The sequence below is a fragment of the Musca domestica genome, unplaced genomic scaffold, assembly GCF_030504385.1.
Source record: "Musca domestica strain aabys unplaced genomic scaffold, Musca_domestica.polishedcontigs.V.1.1 1, whole genome shotgun sequence".
NCBI classification, from domain to species: Eukaryota; Metazoa; Arthropoda; class Insecta; order Diptera; family Muscidae; genus Musca; species Musca domestica.
In genome coordinates, this window is record NW_026712114.1 from 30903008 (window position 1) to 30926899 (window position 23892).

The window sequence follows — 23892 nt, forward strand, 5'->3', positions numbered from 1 at the left end:
AACGTTTCATTGGCCTTTGAAGGCCATAATTCGTGCCAAAAGTGACCAATTCGAACAAACCTAAACTTCTTCTAGAATTTGATGGTATTTCCGAATAATTGCTTTCATTTAATAAAATTTAAAAGAAATGTAAAAATTATAGCGTTTGACTTTGTTGCAGTTTTTTTTTTCTATCTCACCCTGTATACCTTCCATACTATGGTGGAGGGTATAAACATTGTATATAATTATTTACATTTACTTGTGTTCCAGCGTTTGCCCATAACTTCTTTTGCATAAAATTAAATTAAAATATTCAACTTTGATTTTCTACAAGAATTTATTATTGAATTGATAAAAATAATCCTAAACATTCAGTTTTGCTCGAATAGCATTCTATACAAATTTGATGAAGAAGTTATAAAAATGTATAAATTTTTAATTATTATTTTCATTTCAATCAGTTCATAAAAGATTTTTGAACTATAAAATATTCCCCTACTTCTTCACATGAAATTATTGCGATTCAAAAAATGATTTTTCGGCAATTCGGCCTGTTCCTTTTCTGCGTGTTCGTTAATGCAATCGACAATGGGACGTCCACTTTCCACCGCTTCGGTCAGACCATTACGCACCGCCGTCGAACTGATTGTCTTCAAATCACTGGCCGCATCCAGTGCGGCAAATACACGGATCATGGCCGTGGTGAAACCACTGGCATAATCACCAAATTCACCACTTTGATAATCGTTCGGCAACATGTAATGATATTGGGGCCAATAGCTTTTGGTAATGAAGAAGACACTGTTCGAATCGGATGGCTTGAAACTTTTATCCAATCCCCATACGAAATGAGCCGAGTTAATTAACCAACAGACATTCAGGACGATCATGTAGCGCAACGAAAAGGCCACAACAATTGAGGCAGTCAGCGAATCACCCCAATATTCCAGTGGCGAGTTGACGGGCAGAAGAACGTGCAGTACGATGAAGAGAACCCAATAAAATCTGTAAAGAGAAATTGGGGAAAGAATTTAAAAATAATGTTTTTAATTTTCTGATTTTTAGTTATTTACGTCGAGCATTTATTTTAAATTATTTCAAATGTAAGTTCAATAAAATTGAGCTCGAGGTCTTTGTTGTTTTTTATTTGTTTATTATTTTCGATGTTTCGTCCTCTGACAGAAGACATGCAAGTGACAAAACAGATGACAGCAACACAAGATCGACGTCGGTACATGGCGTAATTTTGTATATTTTTGTTATACGTTTAAATATTATTGTACCTGACGATTTCTTTCATCGAAGGACGAAATATCGAAAATAATAAATAAATAACAAAACAACAATGGAATACTTATGTTTTTAAGTTTAACTTAAAATTTTACATGTGTATCACTGCTGGTGCCAGTGCGAGATATGAGGAAACGAGGAGTTATCGGAAATTCATACAGAAAGGTATTACAGCTAAAACTGTATCCATGCATATTTAGTTGTATAATCTGCGGATCTTGTGTTAGTAGAAATAATGTGATATGTGAAGTATTAAGGGAATCGGATGCTTATTACGGATTTTATAACCGTATGTTTATCCAAAATGTTGACCCTTTGTCCAACCTCTATTTTCATTATTACACGTCTTGTATTGATAGATGTATTGGGAAGTGCCAAGTCTGAATTGAATCGGATCTTAATTTCGCGTTCTATGAGCTTCATGGGTATGCAATTTTCGCACCTGACATAGCGCTGAGCCGTAAAATATATATATATTTTTTTTGAAAATGTTGACTTTTTTGGGGGAGGTACCAGAATGTGTGAATGAGGTGTGAAGATGAATGAAAACGGATGTTAATTTCGCGATTTATAAGCTTCATTTTGACCTTTGTGGGGTATGCACCAGAAGGAGAGGACCGATATTTATCATCTTCATACCAGACATTAGGTTAACAAAAATTTTGTAATCTGTGCAAAAAAAACTTATGTAACTCTTCGAAATATTGGTCCCCGACATAGATCTTCCTATCTCGCCGAGCTGAGTCGATCTAGCTATGAATGCCCGTCCATCTGTCCACGTTAATTTGTAATTACGCTATAGGTTGAAATTATGGTCCAATATTCACGAACTTGGAAAATGGAGGTGGGGTTATTTTATTTTAAGGCAAATCCGTGAAAAATGTGGCAAAAATCCTTAAAAATAACGAATATCGGGAGGTACCGTTATATGGTGACTATATCAAATCGTGAGCCTAAACATGTAATGTTTCGTCACACGAACTAGGACCCATTTTGACCCACAAATACCAATTTTCAGACAAATCAGTGAAAAAATGTGGCAAAAATCATCAAAATACCAAATATTGGGAGGTACCGTTATATGGGGACTATACCAAAACGTGGACCAATATATCTCATTCAATACCAACCATCCTAGACAAAATGCAAATTGTTCTGCTAAATTTTGACGGTCTACGTCAAATAATGTGGGCTGTATCGTGATTTCAACAGACAGACAGACGGAAATCATTAATTCGACTTAGAATTTTATGCTGATTATGAATATATATATATATATATATATATATATATATATATATATATATATATATATATATATATATATATATATATATATACATACTTTATGGGGTCTACGGCGAATATTTAGGAATGTTACAAACGGAATGACAAAGTTAATATACCCTTTTTTCCAAGGTGGAGGGTATAAAAATACAACAATTTCCACTAAACCGGATATATAGCAAAATATGTGCAATAAATATGTAAAAGAAATAGATCTAAGTTATTCTGCTTATATGCTAAGAACCGCTGAACTGATTTTCAAAAATCCCATTAATTCGGATAATTTGGCAGAAACGTATGAAATCTAAAAAAATCACGTAAAATACGACAGTAAAAAAGCGAATATTTTTTTGTTACATTTTTTGTCACATTTTTTATCGCATGCGAATTTTATACCCTACACCACAAGGTGGTCAGGGTATTATGTCTTTGTACATTTGTTTGTAACAGGCAAAAGGAAATGAGATAGACCCATAGTTCCTTTTGATGAACTGCATAGAATCACTTTCTGAGTTGATTTATGCATGTCAGTCCGTCTGTCCATGTATTCTTGTGAACAAAATGCAGGTCGCATTTATTATCCGATTGAGATTAAATTTTCCAAACAACATTTGTTTGGTCCAAGGATGAACCCTATTGAAATTGGAGATTATCGGTAAAGATTTAGACATAGCTCCCATATATAACTTCGTCCGATTTTCCTTTTATTGTGCACCAAACGTCTAATATTTGCCCAAATGGGATGGAATTTGGCACATACGACCGAATTGAGTCTAAAAGGTAGTATGCCAAATTTGGTGAAGATCGGTTCAGATATAGCTATAGCTCCCATATATATTGTTCATCCGATTTGTTTTATTTGTTACCCTCAGTCATATGCACTCCTTTACAACGATATTCAGGGAAATATATCAAATACAGCTCAGAAATATCTTTGCCAATTTTTTTCGAGATCGGTTCAGATTTGGATATAGCTCCCATATATAACTTCGTCCGATTTACCTTTTATTGTGCACCAAACGTCTAATATTTGCCCAAATAGGACCGACAAATACGACCGAATTGAATCTAGAAGGTAGTATGCCAAATGTGGTGAAGATCGGTTGAGATATAGCTATAGCTCCCATATATATTGTTCATCCGATTTGTTGTATTTGTTACCCACAGTCATATGCACCCGTTACAACGATATTCAGGAAAATATATCAAATACAGCTCATAAATATCTTTGCCAAATTTTTTCGAGATCGGTTCAGATTTGGATAATGCTCCCATATATATCTTTATCTGATTTCAAATTAATTTACAATAATTTAAAAGATACAAATGCTTCGGCATATTTAGTCCTTTGAATTTTAACTTAAAATTATAATCATAGGGTGAATGATTGAATTCTCCCATAAAAATGTTTAATTGTTATGTGGAGCTCAACTAAATTAGCAAAGTGGTGTAAGGTATCATAAAATCGGTCCCTTCCGACTTTAGGACTTTCTTTACTGGTTTCAATTTGACTTAGAATTTGAAATTGTTCATTTTCTGAATTTCTACTCTCCGCAACACTACGTGTTGAGGGTATTTTATACAGGTCGAAATCATCGTCCGATCCTCACGAAAATTTCCAGAGGGGTAGGGTTGGGGTCTCAATTAAAGCCTCTTGATTTTGGATATGAACATCTAAGGGTTCAAATAGACCAAAAATTTAAAATTTTCCTGATTTTGTCGCTCTCCATCGCTCTAAAGGTTAGAATTGAAAACCAATCGACACGGAATTTTGCATGAGAATAGAGAGATACAGGGACGAAGTCTGGCATTTTGGATGCCCATTTAATTATATTTAGCTGTAAAATGGTCCACAACTTTCACGTGAAATTGTTTTGAATACCTAACAACACAACGGAGTGCCTAAATATTGGCCAATTTCCCCGGGTCAAAAACCTAGGAATAACTTCTTGCAGGGCTCTATGACAATATTTCAAAAACTAAATCTTCCAAAATGGATTTAAACATAAGTGGCCTTTCAACAGTGTTGTAGGGTATTACATGGTCGGACCCACACGACTATAGCCTTTGCTATACGTTTGAATTAATGAATCACAATATTTTCTCTTTCCAGATTCAATGCTCAACATCGTGTGTAAGTCCACTATAAATATACCTTCAAGAACATACAAATATTTAAACCCCATGCATTACCTCTTTTGGAACATAACAATCTTGTCCTCCTCCAAATCCTTCATATCGACTTTAGATAACAGCTCCTCTTGTTCACTGCTGTAACTCAGCAATTGGGTATAGACATGGGCTGACATAAAGTTTTTGTTGCTATAGAATGGGTCCTCAGGTTTACGGAAATATTGATGGTGTAAACGATGCGCACGCACCCAATTGTAGATGGAGCCCTGAGAAAATATTTTTATATAAATTCTTTATATTGCATATCGAAATTGTTTGTATCCTTACCTGACCGGCAATGGTTTGACACAACATAAGGAAAATTTTCAATCCATTTGTTGCCTTATAGGTGCCATGAGCCCACAGTCTGTGGGCACCAGCTGTTGCACCCAAAATACCCAATACTGTTAATGTCAAAGCTAAACGACACAAAAATTAAATATTAATGTATTCCTAATTCCGCTTCCAATGAAATTCACTTGTTCGACATTGTACCGAAAGAAATGTACATTTTAATATTTAGAAAATACTCACTGAATACAATTGTCAGCCATGAGGCACTGGTTAGCGTAACAAATATGCCGTAGAGACCCAAAATGTGTAAATGTATGAAAAATAACACCGAAGGCCAACTAGCTTCACGTTTAAATGCTTTGGTCTCTGTTTCTGGAACGGTTGCAGTTGTGGATTGTTGGGTCTCCATTTTGTTTTATTGGTTTCTGAAAGTTCATTATAAATACATACAAGTGAATTATAAAACATCCATTAAAACATTTAAGTATAAGGTTCAGCTGGAAATAAAATATGTTAATTTTGACTGTACTGCTTCGATTCTTAATTTATATACGTTCGAGTGTTAGTCCGGACTTCACATTATAGCAAATGTTCTTCCTTAAAATTAAACCCTATTGGTCTTGTTTCTGTAGTCGATACGAATATGAATACCAAAGAAAAACAACACTCGAAGCTACTCCAGCGAGTCGGTCTGTCTGTCTATGTGTGCCCGTACGTCGGCCTGGCCCTACAGTTATTACCCTCCACCTTAGAGTAAAGAAAACATTTTTATATAAAAATATCTGAATACAAACTTGTTCCATTTTAAACTACTAATAGCATTAAGACCTTTTGGATAATGCTGTTCCACTTTTCAAAAAACCATAAATTGGGTGAGGCCGTTATACGGAAGCCATATCGGAAATTTCTAAAGACAACTTTATACTTCAAGGATTTTCATCTACCAAATCTTTTTAAATACCAAATTTGAATCAATTTTGTGGGTAAATGCGACTAGGATTATCAAAATACCGAATATCGGTGGGTATGGTTAATATGTGCGCTATAGAAAAAATTGGACCTATAAATACTATGTTCCGCCACCATAGCTAGAACCCATTACGAACTACAAATACCAATTTTTAGACAAATTCATAAAAAATGTGGCAAAAATCAACAAAACCCCGATTATCGGGAGATACCGTTATATCGGGTCTATATCAAAACGCGCACCTATATATACTATGTTCCGCCACCGAGAACTAGAATCCATAACGAACTACAAATACCAATTTTTAGACAAATCCAAAGCGGGAGGTACCGTTATGTGATGACTATACAACAACTTGGACCTGTACATAAAATATTTCGCTACCGGAGCCCTTTATGACTTACCAATGCCAATTTTTGACACATCCGTGGGAAATGTGGTGAAAATCATTAAAATACCGAATATAGGTAACGTACCGTTATATGGCAGACTGATATATCTCATTTGCAATACCAACCATCCTAGATACCATACAAATCGTTCTGCCAAATTTTGAAGCTCTTCGTCAAAAAATGTGTGTTGTATTGTGATTTGAACTGACAGACGTTCAGACTGACATCGTTAAATCGACTTAGAATTTTATGCTGATTATGAATATATTTTCGGAATCATTTTCTGTTTTCCGACTTTTCCAAGACTGACTTTCATTAAGTTGAGTGGCCGAAAGTTCATTTACACAGGGTCTTCGATTTGTTATTCCTCAGGAGCTTCGGATTGCTGTTCCGCAGGAGTTGATACACGACCCAAATAGGCAATCCCCAACATACCCACCAGAGTGAGCTGTCGGTCCCGAACGAGTTTCGATCCACCTGCAAAGGCCTAGACATGGGCTGCCGAACATATCTTTAACAAGCTCCCGAATCCAAATGAGGCCCGATCCCCACAATGAGTTGCCGAAAGCGAACGAATCCAAACCCGTCTACGAAGACCTGCATGACTGCCTCCGAGCATAACCACAGTGAGTTGTCGACATCGGGTATCTCTACATTGAACTGGTAACGATTCCCCAACTGCCTCCGAAGACCTGAACGTCAACATCCCAAACAACTAACTCGTAAGCCTCGATTTTCCACCACTCGTCAGCCTTTCTCTAAGGTTCCCGATTATCTTCAAATCTGCAAAATACCGAGCTCTAATGTCACTAGGAGCGCCAAACTCGACATCCGACAATCAACGACCATAATTTCCCGATTATCTTCAAATCCTCAACATTCTGAGCACCCACACCACTGGAATTAATCTTCTCACAAAAAATGGGAACTATTGTTGATTTAGTTTGGAATCGGGAGACTATATCAAGAAGGGTACCTGTTTTAAATATCTATTTGTGAGCAACTCAACAGTGAAACTACCACTGAAACTTGAAGCCGAATCAGAACGAAATCCGAACTTATCATTATGTTGAAGCTATACACAAACGAAAACATATATACGAATAATTTCAATGCCGGTCGAATTCAAATCATGAATATTTACTTATATTTTTGACGAATGCGAAACTTGAAATAATCGATGAATAATGTAGCTAAAATCATCAAAATACCGAATATCGGGAGGTACCATTTATATGGGGATATACCAAAACGTGGACCTGCATACGAAATTTTTTGTCATAGGCTGAAGTACCCTTTTCGAACTTTAAATACGTAATTTGTGACAATTACGGTTAACAATGTCGCTAAAATCATCAAAATACCGAATATCGGAAGGTACCGAAGACGAGAACCTTAACAGACAATTTTCTATCTTAGGCTGTAGTATCCATTTCGAACTTCAAATACCAAAGTTGAAACAATTCCGGTGAACAATGTCGCTAAAATCATCGAAATACCGAATATCGGGGGGTGGGTCACCGTTATATGGGGCTATACGAAGACGTGGACCTGCACAGACAATTTTAAATACCAAAAGTTCTGCAGAAGTTTATCAAACTACTTCATTTCGTTCGGAAGCTAGAGTGATTTCACAGACGGACAGACGGATGGATATTGTTAAATCGGCATAGATTCGAGGCGTTACAAACGGAATGACCAACTTAATATACCTTCCATACTATGGTGGAGGGTAATTAATAACCATATTCATACACCACCGTGCTCTAATTATAGCCTACAACACTATGTGTTAGGGGTATTATAAGTTTGATTGGGCCAAAAATTATGTAACACCTCGAAATATTGGTTTCCCATATAGGAAAGTATATATGGGTCTTCCTAGCTCGCCGAGCTGAGTCGATCTAGCTATGTATGTCCGTCCGTCCGTCTGTCCATGTTAATTTGTAATCAAGCTACAGGTCGCAATTATGAACCGATCCTCGCGAAATTGAAAATGGAGATTTTTGGAGATGATCGCACGATATTTAAGGGTTGAAATGGACCAAAAACGGAAAATTTTCCTGATTTTGCAGTTGATCTATAGGCCACAATTATGAACCAATCGACGAGAAAATTTACATGGAGTTAGAGTTTGGGACTGGGCAGAAACCTACCAATTTGAGCGTCCATCGGAAAATAATTAGCGGATAAAATAGACCCCAACTTTTATGTTAGAAAATAGGAAAATTTCCACAAAACCGCCACTATTTTTAATCCCAGCCAAGTCCCAAATACATTAAAAGATCACTTCTGACGATTACAGTGATGCTAATAGCCAAGAAATCGGATATAAAGCAAAATAGGTACAATGCATATGTAAAAGAATTGATCTTATTTATTCTGCTTATAAATCAAGAACCGCTGGTTCGACTTTCACAATTCCCATCAATTCGGAATGGTCTCTTGCCAGAAAAGGATAAAATCTAAGAAAATCGAGGAATAATATACCAATAAAAAAGTTATATATTTTGTTTATTTTTTTTTCATATTTTTTTATCGCATGCAATTTTTTCAATTTGACTTACAATTTTGAATTTTAAATTTTCTAAATTTTTACACCCCTAACACTACGTTTTGAGGGTATTATATGTATGTCGCAATTATCGTCCGATGCTCACGAAATTTTGCATGGGGGTAGGGTCGGAATTGAAGCATATTGTTCTTAGGATGTGCATTTAGAGGTTTAAATTGCTAAAAATTTTTAAATTTTTCTAATTTTGTAGCCGTTCTATAGGCCACAATTCAAAACTAATCGACAGGGAATTTCGCATCGGAAGAGAGTTGAGGACAGAGAAGAAATCTAGTATTTTGGATGACAATTGGATTCTATTTAGCTGTAAAATGGACCACAACTTTCGTGTGCAACACTACGGAGTGCGTAAATATTAGCCTAATTTCACGGGTCAAAAACCTAAGGGTAACCTCTGGGCAGAGCTCTTTGGCATTATTTCAAAAAACGAAATCTTCCAAAATGGATTTGGATATAAAGGGACTTCGAACATATTGTAGTGTTGTAGGGTATCGCATGGTCGGCCCCGCACGACTATAACCTTTGCTTACTTGTTTTTCCATAAATATATTTTTAAGTGAAAAAACTTCGATTCTTTTTTAATTGCAATTTGGAAGTATTTTAAAGATTCCAAAAAGTAATATTCTAGATAATACTCAGCATGGAAACTTATTTAAAAAAATGTGAATAGCTTAGCTCATAGTTTCCTTTGTATATTTTTATTGTAAAGGAATTCCAGGAATTGTCACAAAATATCTTTTTTTTTAAACATATTTTCATTTCACCCAGTCACATTTCACGAATAACCTCAAATTTATCTATTTACATACCTAGAACGTTTTTAACAGGATTCTCTTTTATACAAAAAAATATACCCAATAATCCTTTGCTACAAATTCACTTTCCGAACGAGCTACAATCCTCGTCTGGTTAACACACGCTTCCGTTTACAACTAAGATCTATAAAAATATATATACTGAAAGTACCCTCTTTGAAATCGAATAAAATGAATTAATTAGAATAAAAAATGGGAAAGAAACGAAGAAATCCAAATTCGATTTATTTAACATTAAATACGTTCCACACGCGTCGCAAGGTGGCAAAGAGCAATTCCACAAAATTAACATTATGGAAAACAAAAAAAAATACAACCTCAGAATTAAGTAACCACAAAATGGACTTGTATACACAATTACACGTTTGTAACTAAATATGGAATCTGATATATTTAATAATTACACTATGCATTTCCTTTTTTTTTTTTTTGCTTGTAACAAAAACAGAGAATGAAAACCATTAACAGTTTATTTGAAGTTTTTTCTTTTACTAAATCAATTTTATTATTTCATTTTTGCCAATTCTTGTAAGTCATCTTTGGGTATATCCTTATCGCCAAAGCCCCATACCGCATCTTTGTGGGCAAATTCATCGGTCAAGAAACGACTGCCATCACCGCATTTTTGAGCCCTGCGCTTTACCATGTCGGGTGAAACGGATTTACCTGGATTTTTGGTAGAGAGAGATAAGAGGCTGTTATTGGTAAATTTCGAATCAGAATTCATTCAAAACTTACGTCCAGATGCCAAACCATATTTGGCACACAAATCAATAAAACCGGTTGTAATATTCAGGCGATAGCTACCAAACTCTCCAGTTTTGTAATCCCAGGGAAATACATGATGATAATTATGCCAGCCCTCGCCTAAAGCTACAAATGCTACGAAGGGACTTTCGGTGGGGCTAATGTTCCTGAAAAAAATATATAAATTTATTTGTGTTTTACAAAAGAATCAGGAAATAATTAAAAATTAAATCTTAGTAGATATTTAGTATCTTTACCCGGTAACAAGGATGCTTAACAAAAAGAACAAGTAAAAAAGCTGTAAGTACGGCCGGGCCGAACTTTTAATACCCTCCACTATTTGGAACGATTTTGGCAATTTTTCAAAAAATAAAACCCGTTAAAAATCTGTTAAAATCTTCAAAATACCAAATGTAGCCGTCAGATTAGGGTCTAAACGACGACGTGGACCTGCATAGGCCATTACAATATTCATATGCCAAACTTGAAAAAAAAATCGTGAATAATGTAGCTAAAATCATCAATATAGGGAGGTACTATTATATGGGGGCTATACAAAGACGTTGACCTGCACAGACAATTTTCTGTCTTAGGCTGCACTATCCATTACGAACTTCAAATACCAAATTTGAAACAATTCCGGCGAATAATGTCGCTAAAATCATCAAAATACCGAATATCGGGAAGTATCGTTATATGGGGCTATACGAAGACGTGAACCTGCATGGACAATTTTCTGCCATAGGCTGTAGTATCCATTACGAACTTCAAATACCAAATTTGAAATAAATCCGGTGAATAATGTCGCTAAAATCATGAAAATACCGTATATTGGGTGGGTACCGTTATATGGGGGCTAACCGAAGACGTGGACCTGCATGGACAATTTTCTGTCATAGGCTGTAGTATCCATTACGAACTTCAAATTCCAAATTTGAAATAACCCCGGTGAATAATGTCGCTAAAATCATGAAAATACCGAATATCGGTGGGTCGGTGGGGGCTATCCGAGGACGTGGACCTGCACAGACAACCTTCAACCAAAACGTGCCTCGTCGAAATAACGGTATTAGACCCTAGGTCTCTTTGGACCAAATCCGTTTCAGAACCATCCGTCTAGCTGGCTGGTGCGCATGATAACTCTCGAAGGGAGTATCCGATTTGTTCCAAAGTTGGTACATCGTAACATTATTGTCAAACTGAGATCGAGTTCGGATATGGACAATATCGGTCAACTCTCTCTGGCACCTTCCACACAAAATGTCAAAAATTTCAATGAAAATAATTTATTGCACATAAGGAGAAAGGATTATCCGACTTTGCTCCAACTTTGCGAATCATAATATTTTCATCAGTCCTAGGTCAGGTGGACAACATCGGTCCACTCCATCAAGTACTTCCCCCACAAAGGGTCAAAACTTTGAATAATTACAACACTTACAAAGTGTGATGTTAGAGTTCGATTGTCTTCAAATTTCACATATCCCAATAGTTTTATTAACCCAAGGTCTGGTGCCAAGATGGAATACATCGGTCCACAAAATGTCGAAATTTTCAAAAGAAAAAACATCAAAAAATATATTTTTTTGCAAATCCTAACATTTGCGTCAGTTCTAGGTCAAGTACAAAAATATATAATATCGGTCGACCCAATCAAGTGCCTCCCCCACAAAGGGTAATTTGAATTATTATAATTATAACTCTTCTAAAATGTGATTTAAGAATCCGATTATCTTAAAATTTCACACATCCCAATATGTTTATAAACCCAAGATCTGGTATTAAAATGGAATATATTGGTCCACTCCTTCTGGTACATCCCCCACAAAAGGTTGAAATTTTGAATATCCATTGAGATAATAAAACGCGAAAATCATATCCGATTCAATTTAGACTTGGCACATCTGAATATTTCTATCAACACAGGATCTGTTATGTAAATGGTCTGGTACCTTCCCCACAAAGGGTCAAAGTTTTGAATAACCAAAACGTTTATAAAATCACAAATAAACATCAGATTCTCCTTATAATTCACACATCCCATTATTTCCATGAATACCCATGAAGCTCATAAAAATCGAAATTAACATCCGATACCATTTAAGGCTAGGTACATCTCAATATTTCCATCAACACAAGATCTGTTATAAAGATGGTAGAGATCGGACCATTTATTTTGCTACCTTCTCATAGGGTTTAAGATTTTGAAATACAACAAGATCAAAGAAAGCGAAATAAGCATTCAACTCTCCTCAAATTTCACGCATGCAAACATTTTAGCAAATATGTTGTGCAGATGATATATATCTGTGAACCCCTTCTGATACCTCACTCACAAAGGGTCACACTTTTCAATATTTTTATCTGCCATAAATTGCGAAACAAGTCAGCGATTCTTTACAACTTGCTTTATCTAAATAAATCTCTTTTTGCCAAAAACCTGAGATGAATATAGAATTTATGATTTTCCATAAAGTGGATATAAATGTTCGATTTTCTTGTAATATTGATCACGCACATGTTAACATTTCCTAAAAATTATCATAAATGTCATGCAAAGTGAAGGAAGTTACCAACATAGTCCAAACCTGGCACGTCACAATATTTATAACATATTTATTTAGGTCCGATACGAAATGGTCAATATTGGCACATTCCTTCGGAACCTACTCCATAAGGGGTTAAAAATTTGTCTAACCATAACAGAAGTCAATATATATTCAAATAATCGTACATTGGCTGAGGGTATACATCCGAACCGAAAGATACTTTTTAACTTGTTTATGTGTAGGTTAGCACAATGTTACACACTCTTACAGAAGATAGATAACGTAAAAGTTTCCTTCAAAAGTTAAAAGGGTCTCCCCATAAACTTCTATTCTTCTTAACTTTCTGGTGGATTGAAATTCTTTTCTACTTACTTATCATACGGTTTCGATCCAAACATATGGGCCACACTGTTCACAAAGAACGCCGCATTCAAAGTCAATGTAAATCTCAGAGTAAAGCAAATCCAAAATGATTTCCACAATGTTTCACCCCAGAAATACCATGGTGTCAATACTGGCATACCAATTGAGATGACCGCAAACAATGGAATATACCATTTCTTTTGGAACATGACCACCTTATCATTCTCCAAGTCGGACATGTCAATAACTTTACGCTTCTCCGCTACTTTAGGGTGTGGTGTCAAGAACAACCAGCCGACATGTGAGAACCAAAAGCCACGCTTAGCATTGTGGGGATCCGCTTCAGTCTCCGAGAATTTGTGATGGATCCTATGATCCAGGGCCCAAGTGTAGGCATCACGCTGCAACATAGGTATGTTAGAATGATAACAATTAGAAGGTCGTGTATCAAATACTCACCTGGCCGGCAATGGTGAATAAAAACATTAAGACAATACGCAATGGCAGCGAAGCATTATACGATTTGTGTGACCATAAGCGATGAGCTCCGGCTGTTATACCAATGCCAGATATCCAGATGGTTATGATTACTGAAAATTAAGAAGAATAACAAATTATTAATAGATTTTAACATACGCACATAATAGATCGATTGTGAAGATAAAAAATATTCCATGTTCCAAATACTTGTGAGACAAACACACAACCTCTTCCGCTCTCCTTAGACTGCTTCCAATTGTTCATGACAACATACATTTTGGGCTAGGTCAAAGTTTAGGTAGAAAAATTAAAAATAAATTTCTTGAGTTCTTGTTTTTTTCATAGATCACTGACTGTCATTCTGCTCAAAGCAAATGTAATTAATACAATGTCATTGGCATATGTGTGTATGTATATTGTTGTTGTGGTTAATGATCATTGAACCCACCCAATTTATGTAAATTATAATCCAAAAATTTCTGAAAAACTTGGGCAATATCGACTCACTCCTTCGCCTTCCGGTACCCACATGGCGGGAGAGTAAAAATTATAAAACAAGTAAAAAAGCCGGGCCGAACTTTGAATACCCTCCACCATTTGGTACAAATTAAACAATTTTTAAAAAAAATAAAATCCCTTAAAAATTCTGTTAAAATGTGGAAAATACCTAATGTAGCCGTATATTAGAGTCTATACGACGACGTGGACCTGCATAGGCAACTTTCGTAAAAAGCTATTACAATATTCAAATGAGAAACTTGAAAAAAGAATAGTGAATATAGGGAGGTACCATGGTGGTTATAAAACGTGGATCTGCACAGACAATTTTCTGTCATTGGCTGTAATATCGAACTTCAAATGCGAAATTTGAAACATTTTCGGTAAATAATGTCGATAAAATCATCAAAATACTGCACAGACAATGTTCTGTCATAGGCTGTAGTATTCATTACGAACTTCAAATGCGAAATTTTAAACAATTTCGTAAATAATGTCGCTAAAATCATGAAAATACCGAAGATCGGAGGGTACCGTTATATGGGGGCTATACGAAGGCATGGACCTGCACAGACAATTTTCTGTGATAGGCTGTAGCATCCTTTACGAACTTCAAATACAAAATGTGAAACAATTCCGATAAATAATGTCGCTAAAATCATGAAAATACCGAAGATCGGAGGGTACCGTTATATGGGGACTATACGAAGACATGGACCTGCACAGACAATTTTATGTCGTTTTTCTGTCTTAAGCCGTAGCATCTATTACGAACTTTAAACAATTCCGGTAAAAATGTTGCTAGAATCATCAAAATATCAAAAATCGGGAGGTACCGTTATATGAGGGCTATACGAAGACGTAGACCTACATGGCCCATTTTCAATACCATAAGTCCTGCAGACATAGTACACATTTGAGTAAAATTTTATCAACCTACTTCATTTCGTTCGGAAGCTAGAGTGATTTCCACAGACGGATAGACGAACAGACGGACGGGCATTGATAAATCGACATAAAATTTTATGCTGATCACGAATATATAAACTTTGTGGGGTCTAAAATGTATATTTCGAGGTGTTACAAACGGAATGACAAACTTAATATACCCTCCATACTATGGTGGAGGGTATAAAAACAATTTAGGAAGTATTAGTCGGTTTTGCCTCAGCCTATGCCAGTTTATTAAAATATATTTTGACTTACATTAAGATTATTCAAAATGTTGACCCTTTACTAAAGTGGTACCGAAAGAGTAGACCAATATTACCTAATTCTCATTTGGACTAACTCTGATGCAAATATTACAACGTCACCGATTTGGGCCATAATGACTGTTTCGGCTTATGTTGAGTTTAGGGCCTATGCTCGTATTGGCCTGAAATATTTATCATTGGCAGGTATTTATACCCTACACCACATAGGGGTAAGGGCATTATGTCTTTGTGCATTTGGTTGTAACAGGAAGACGGAAGTGAGATAGACCCATAGTTACATCTGAGGATATTCATAGAATCATTTTCTGAGTCGATTTCAGTCAGTCCGTCCGCCCATGTATTCTAATTCATTATAGATATATAAAAAATTATATATAGCTATAGCTCCCATATATATATTTCATCCCATTTGGTTTTTAAATCCCTCATATTCGTAATATGCATTCGACAACAATGACATAGCATACCTCTGCCAAATTGTATTATACCCTACACCACAAGGTGGTCAGGGTATTATGTCTTTGTGCATTTGTTTGTAACAGCCAGAAGGAAACGATATAGACCCATAGTTCCTTTTGATGATCTGCATAGAATCACTTTCTGAGTTGATTTATGCATGTCAGTCCGTCCGTCCAGGTCGCATTTATTATCCGATTGAGATGAAATTTTCCAAACAACATTTGTTTGGCCCAAGAACGAACCCTATTGAAATTGGAGATAATCGGTAAAAAATTAGATATAGCCTCCAAATATATCTTCGTCCGATTTGCCTTTTATTGTGCACCAAACGTGTAATATCAGCCCGAAGAGAATAGAATTTTGCATATACAACCAAATTAGGCCTGAAAATAAGTATGCCAAATTTGATCGAAATCGGTTCAGTTAAAGCTATAGCTCCCATATATATTGTTCATCCGATTTGTTATTTTTGTCCTCCGCAGCCGTAATATGCACTCTGTAACAATAATATTTGGGGAAATATATCAAATGCAGCTCAGAAATACCTTTGCTAAATTTTATCGAGGTCGGTTCAGATTTGGATATAGCTCCCATATATAACTTCATCCGATTTACCTTTTATTGTGCACCAAACGTCTAATATTTGCCCAAATGGAATGGAATTTGGCACATACGACCGAATTGAGTCTTGAAGGTAGAATGCCAAATTTGGTGAAGATCGGTTCAGATATAGCAATAGCTCCCATATATATTTTTCATCCGATTTGTTGTATTTGTTACCCACAGCCGTAATATGCACTCCGTAACAACGATATTCAGGGAAATATATCAAATACAGCTCAGAAATATCTTTGCCAAATTTTATCGAGATTGGTTCCGATTTAGATATAGCTCCCATATATATCTTTTTAAATTAATTTAAAACAAGTAAGCAAAGGCTACAGTCGAGCGGGGCCGACAGTTGAATACCCTACAACACTATAATAAACCATACAGTTTATATAGGCGAAATACTCGAAAGAATTCCACAAGATATTGTAACAAATAATAAAAGAAACCATCAGGTTTCGTTCTCTAATTTTCGAATAATAGCAACTTAAACTAATTTGCTAATTTCCAATTTATTGGTAGATGTTGCACGTAAATGGTCTTCCTAGATCTGGAACCAATATTTCCCAAAGACCTATAACCTCTCAGAAGTGGCAAAAGATTAAGATTTATTATTGGTTTTTGACTGAACGCATCTATATGAGATACAGAGATTTGACTATATTCTTCAACGAAATCAGCGTTAACGAAATAGTCGGAAGTGCGTCTTTCCTGTATATGTGAATTCTCCAAAAAGTCACCGGAATGGACATTTTCGTATTTTGTCTACAAAAGTTGGCAAACTATTTCACACATTGAATATTTTTGGATGGCCATCCGAAACTGCTTGTCTTTTGCAATGTCCGGTAACCCCCATTCAAATGTGCGTGAGGATCGGGCGATAATTACGACCTGCTGACAATTTTGCAGTTTTTTGGTCCATTTCAACCCCTAAATATATGGCGATCATCTCCAAAAAGAGTAGGCTTTTATTCTGACCCTCATCTTATCCCCATGCAAAATTTCGTAAGGATCGGGCCATAAATGAGATCTGTATATGATATCCTGATATCCTAACTACTCAGTTTTGTTAGCTGTAGAAATATTACCAAATGTTTAATTCAAAATGAAAATATGCCAAAAATATGACAAAATTGACAAAATTGAAAAAATATGAGAACATTTTACAAAATCAATATTTTTGTCTTTAGAGAGATATTTGTATGCGATTTTTTTAGACGTTTTTCCTTTCCTGCCAAGAGGCCATTCTGAATTATTGAGAACTGTCGAAATCAGTTCAGCCGTTCTCCACATATAAGAGATCTTTCAAGCATATCTTCTTTGATAGACATATATAACGCACATATTTTGCTATATATCCGATTTGTTGGATAATAACATCAATGTAAAGGTCAGAAGTAACCTTGTGATGGCTTTGTGATTTCGCCGGGATTTAAAATATTCACGGTTTAATGAAAAATTTTGATTTTTTTCAACACAAAAGATATGGTATATTTTACCCGCTAAATATTATTCGATGACCACCCAAATTAGTAGGCTTCTTCCCCGCCCTAAACTCTATCTACATGCGAAATTTCGCGTCGATTGGTCTATAATTGCGACCTGTATAGCTACTGCAAAATCCGACATTTTTTCAGTATTTGGTCCATTTCAACCCCTAAACATTTGGCGATCATCTCCAAAAGCAATAGGGTTCTATTCTGGTCCAAGCCCCACCTACATTCTAAATTTCGTGAAGATCGGGCCATAATTGCGACCTGTAGAGTGATTACAAATTAACATGGACAGACGGACAGACGGACGGACGGACATACATAGCTAGATCGACTCAGCTCGGCGAGCTAGGAAGATCCATATATACTTTCCTATGTGGGAAACCAATATTTCGAGGTGTTACATAAATTCTGGCCCAATCAAACTTATAATACCCCCAACACATAGTGTTGTAGGCTATAAAAACAGGAAATTCCGTCGAAAAATACCGCTCAAAGGAAAACTGATATATGTGGGGATTATACGAAGACGTTGTCATATGTTCTGGTACCCATTACAAGCTTGAAATACGAAACAATTCTGGTGAATAATGTGCCCAAATTCATCAAAATACCGAATATCAGAAGTAATCGTTATATGGGGGCTGTACGAAGACGTGGACCTGCACATATTTTCTGTCATAGGCTGTAGTATCCATTACGAACTTCAAATACAAAATTTGAAATAATTCCGGTGAACAATGTTCTTAAAATCATCAAAATACCGAATATTAGGTGCTATCGTTATAGGGGGGCTATACGAAGATGTGGACCTACATACGCAATATTTTGTCATAGGCTATAGTACCCATTACGAAGATTTGACTACAATCATCAAAAACCGAATATCGGGAGGTACCGTTATATAGGATCTATACGATATCGTGGACTGATATCGCCCATCTTCGAAATTGAACTGCTTACTGGCAAAATACACATTTATGCAACATTTAAGCCTTCTACCTCAACTCTTTCGAAAGATAAAGTGATTACAACAGACAGATGTACATCGCTAAATCGACTTAGAATTTTACGCTGATCAAGAATATATATGCTTTGTTGGGTTCGACATGAGTATTTCTAGAAGTTACAAACGGAATGACAAAGATAATATACCCTTAATAGCATGGTGGAGGGTATATAAATCTAAAACCAGTAAAGAAAGTCCTAAAGTCGGGCGGGGCCGACTTTTTGATACCCTTCACCACTTTGATAACTTAGTAGAGCTCCACATAACAATTAAAAGTTTTTATGGGAGAATTCAATCATACACGCTATGATTATAATTATAATTTAAAGTTCAAAGGAGTAAATATACCGAAGCATTTGTATCTTTTAAATTCGGACTTGTATTGCTTATTTGGTGCACAATTAATTTGAAATCGGATAAAGATATATATGGGAGATATATCCAAATCTGAACCGATCTAGATAAAATTTGGCAAAGATATTTCTGAGCTGCATTTGATATATTTCCCCAAATATTGTTGTTACTGAGTGCATATTACGGCTGTGGAGGACAAAAATAATAAATCGGATGAACAATATATATGGGAGCTATAGCTATATCTGAACCGATTTCGATCAAATTTGGTATACTTATTTTCAGACCTAATTTGGTTTTATGTGCAAAATTCCATAATTTTCGGCCTGATATTACACTTTTGGTGCACAATAAAAGGCAAATCGGACGAACATATGGGAGCTATATCTAAATTTTGACCGATTATTTCCAATTTCAATAGGGTTCGTCCTTGGGTCAAACAAATTATATGTGCAAAATTTCATCTCAATCGGATAATAAATGCGACCTGCATTTTGTTCACAAGAATACATGGACAGACGGACGGACGGACGGACCGACAGACGGACTGACAGGCATAAATCAACTCAGAAAGTGATTCTATGGATATCCTCCAAAAGTAACTATGGGTCTATCTCGCTTCCTTCTCCATGATACAAACAGATGCACAAAGACATAATACCCTTACCACTATGTGGTGTAGGGTATAAATATCCTACAAAAATTTCTAGCAATTTTATTTGCTGCCCTTCCTCATTTCTTCTCCTTCTACTTCTTTTTCCAAATTTTTCTCTCAGTGTACAACCCCTTCGTAATAACCCACTTTCCGTCTACATTAATGTATTTAAACAATTCACAAGTTTTAAATCCACTTTGGCATTTCAATACAATTTTGTTTTTTAACTTGACGATGATTGTTTTGAAAATTTCCGAGAGCGTCGTCATCGTCATCGCGTCAATAACAACAGGCGTAACATGTCTGAGACTTATCGTTATTTTTTTTTTTTTTGGCGTGTAGGTGTGTGTGTCTGTTTGTTTTGTTTTGTTTATTCTTATCGAATAGCCAGACAAACATATTTTGTATTATTTCATTTTTTGGAAGCATGGTCGGATGATAAATACTAATATTTATTAATAAATTTAGAAAATGCTTACTAATGGTTGTTTTATTGTGGCTTGGTGGTGTAGAATAAAAAGTTGTTAGAAATATAAGATAAAAATATATTTTAATAACATCCGCGAATGAAAATAATAACATTTGGCTGTTACTGGGCTGTTATGCCAGGGTTTATTAAAGCGTATCTAAGATAGTTGTTGGTAAAGAAAATAAATAAAAAAATTGACGTTTGCAAAACAATGTAAGATATTAAACTGATAGCTAAAAATAATAATAATAAACAAGTAAGCAAAGACTATAGTCTTGCGGGGCCGACCATGTGATACCCTACAACACTACAATATGGTAGAAGCCCGCTTATGCCCAAATCCATTTTTGAAGATTTCGTTTTTAAACCCTCCACCATACTATGGAGGGCATATTAACTTTGTCATTCCATTTGTAACTCCTGGAAATACTCATGTCAAACCCAACAAAGTATATATATTCTTGATCAGCGTAAAATTCTAAGTCGATTTAACCATGTTCGTCTGTCTGTCCTGTATGAGATAGAAGGCTAAAATTTGCACACGTGTTTATTTTTCCATGTAGGTCCACGTTTTCATATAGCCCCCATATATAAATTCCTCCCGATATTCGGTATTTTGATGATTTTACCGACATTATTTAAGGGAATTGTTTCAAATTACGTATTTAGAGTTCGTAATGGAAACTACAGTCTGTGACATAAAATTGTCTATGCAGGTACAGGTCTTCGTATAGGCCCCATATATCAGTACGTCCCTATATTCGGTAGGTACAATACCCACCGAAATTTTTTGAAATGTCGTATTTGACGTTCGTAATGGATGCTATAGCCTGTGACAGAAAATTGTTTCGAATTTGAATATGGTAATAGCTTATGACAAACAAGGCCTATATAGGTCCACGTCGTATAGACCCCAATATAACGGCTTTATTCGGTATGTTTAAAATTTTAACAGAATTTCTTAAGGACTTTATTTTTTGAAAATTTCCAAATTAGTTTCAAATGGTGGAGGGTATTCAAAGTTCGACCCGGCCGAACTTATTGCTTTTTAACTTGTTGAAATTATGTAAGCTTTTTGACCAGGAGCATTTGCCCAATATTTACGCACTCCGGCGTGCTGTTAGTTGTTGTAATCCATTTTACACCTAAATATAATCCAATGGCCATCCAAAATGCTAGACTTCTTCCCTGTCCTTAACTCCCTTCTCATGCAAAATTCCGTGTCGATTGACTTCAATTGTGTGATCAGGAAATTTTTTGTGTTTTTTAGATCATTTGAACCCCTAAATATTTTGCGATCATCTCCAAATGCAAGAGACCCCCATCTACGATATCTGTCTATATTCGTCAACGAAATCAGCATAAAAAGCCAGAAGTTCGCCTTTTGTGTATTTTAGATTTCGCCTGTATGGTGTTTAGCGTTTTGGGTAGAATGGAACTGTTGGTATTTTTTCACAAAGAAGTAGTGGTCCATTCTACTCGCTGTCCTAAACTCTAACTTTATGCGAGATTTCGTGTCCTTCTTCTTCTATTTTTGACCCTAATAACGGCAGCAAAATCAGGAACATTTTTAGTTGTTGGTAAATTTCAACCCCTAAATATATTGTGGGTATCTTTGAAAACAATAGGCCTAGCCCTTCTGAGCCTAACCCTACCCTTGTGAAAATTTTTGTGAGAATCGGGCGATAATTGCAATCTGTATATAATAACCCTAACATGTGTTGTAAGGTTAAAATTTTTACAAAATGTGTACTTCATATTTGGCCTATAACCAAACTTAAAAAATTGCATGCGATAAAAAATATAACAAGTTAAAAAGCAGTAAATTCGGCCGGGCGAAACTTTGAATACCCTCCACCATTTGGAACGAATTTGGAAATTTTAAATAAAATAAAATCCTTAAAAAATTCTGTTAAATTTTAAAAATACCGAATACTGCCGTTATATTGGGGTCTATCCGACGTGGACCTACATAGGCATTGTTTGCCATTAACCATTACCATATTCAAATTTGAAACTTGAAATAAACGGTGAATAATGTAGCTAAAATCATCAAAACATCGTATATAGGGAGGTACCATTATATCGGAGCTGTGCGAAGACCTGGACCAGCATAGTCAATTTTCTGTCACAGGCTATAGCATCCATTACTAACGTCAAATACGAGATCTCAAACAATTTCGGTGGGTATTGTACCTAAACTCGTCAAAATAACGAATATAGTGAGGTACTGATATATGGGGCCTATACGAAGACCTGGACCTGCATAGACATTTTTCTGTCACAGACTGTAGTTCCCATTTCGAATCTCAAATACCAAATTTGAAACAATTCCGGTGAATAATGGCGCTAAAATCATCAAAATACCGAATTTTGGAAGTTACCGTTATATGGGGGCTATACGAAGACGTGGACCTGCACAGACAATTTTCTGTCATAGGCTGTAGCATCCATTTCGAATCTCAAATACCAAATTTGAAACAATTCCGTTGAATAATGTCGCTAATATCATCAAAATACCGAATATAGGGAGGTACCGTTATATGAGGGCTATACGAAGACGTGAACCTGCCCAGATAATTTTCTGTCATAGGTTGTAGTATCCATTTCGAACTTCAAATACCAAAGTTGAAAAAATTCCGGTGTCGCTAAAATCATCAAAGTACCGAATATCGGGAGGTACCGTTATATGGGGGCTATATGAAAACTTGGACCTACATGGCCCATTTACGAGCCTACTTGAAAAATAAACACGTGCAAAGTTTTAGCCTTCTATCTCAATTCGTTCGAAAGATAGCGTGATTAAAACAGACAGACGGTCAGACAGACAGACAGACGGACATGGCTAAATCGACTTAAAATTTTACGCTGATCAAGAATATAAATACTTTGTTGGGTCTGACATGAGTATTTCGAGGAGTTACAAACGGAATGACAAAGTGAATATACCCTCTATAGTATGGTGGAGGGTATAAAAAAATAAAAAAAATTTCAAAAAATACTACAAAATCTATATTGACATCAGTATTGGCGTCTTTTTATGCGATTTTTTTAGATTTCATACTTTTATACCAAAAGGGCATTCTGAATTGACAAAATTTGTCAAAATCGGTGCGCCATTCTTGAAATATAAGCATTCTAGCTAACATCCACTTCCTTTGTGTATGAAGATTTTATATATTTTGCTATATAAATATATATCCGATATATTACTAC

General features: G+C 35.7%; 2 protein-coding genes across 2 annotated transcripts in view; both read right to left on the minus strand.

Moving 5' to 3' along the window:
- Positions 1-299: 299 nt before the first annotated feature.
- On the minus strand, positions 300-9927 carry LOC101887218 (acyl-CoA Delta-9 desaturase). The gene is made up of 5 exons (XM_059121564.1): positions 9769-9927; positions 5266-5450; positions 5020-5150; positions 4753-4958; positions 300-987 (listed from the first exon to the last, which is right to left on the minus strand). The coding sequence occupies exons 2-5, from the start codon at positions 5432-5434 to the stop codon at positions 486-488; spliced, it is 1008 nt and encodes a 335-aa protein (XP_058977547.1). The 5' UTR covers positions 5435-5450; positions 9769-9927; the 3' UTR covers positions 300-485.
- A 299-nt stretch (positions 9928-10226) lies between these two features.
- Positions 10227-23892, minus strand: part of LOC101887389 (acyl-CoA Delta-9 desaturase) — a 36415-nt gene continuing 22749 nt past the window's right edge. The window contains exons 3-6 of the mRNA XM_020035425.2: positions 13893-14023; positions 13443-13834; positions 10513-10688; positions 10227-10440 (exon numbers count right to left, since the gene is read on the minus strand). Of these exons, the coding sequence (XP_019890984.1) occupies positions 10280-10440; positions 10513-10688; positions 13443-13834; positions 13893-14023 (860 nt within the window). The 3' untranslated portion in view covers positions 10227-10279. The remainder of the gene's footprint in view (positions 10441-10512; positions 10689-13442; positions 13835-13892; positions 14024-23892) is intronic.

Bases quoted from the DNA above. Each gene is read 5' to 3' on its own strand.
- LOC101887218 (XM_059121564.1), bottom strand. From the start codon at position 5,434: ATGGAGACCCAACAATCCACAACTGCAACCGTTCCAGAAACAGAGACC. The intron at 4,959-5,019 runs GTAAGGATACAA...ATATTTTCTCAG, and splicing joins GTCAAACCATTGCCGGTCAG to GGCTCCATCTACAATTGGGT. The intron at 988-4,752 runs GTAATGCATGGG...TTCTCTTTACAG, and splicing joins ATTGTTATGTTCCAAAAGAG to ATTTTATTGGGTTCTCTTCA.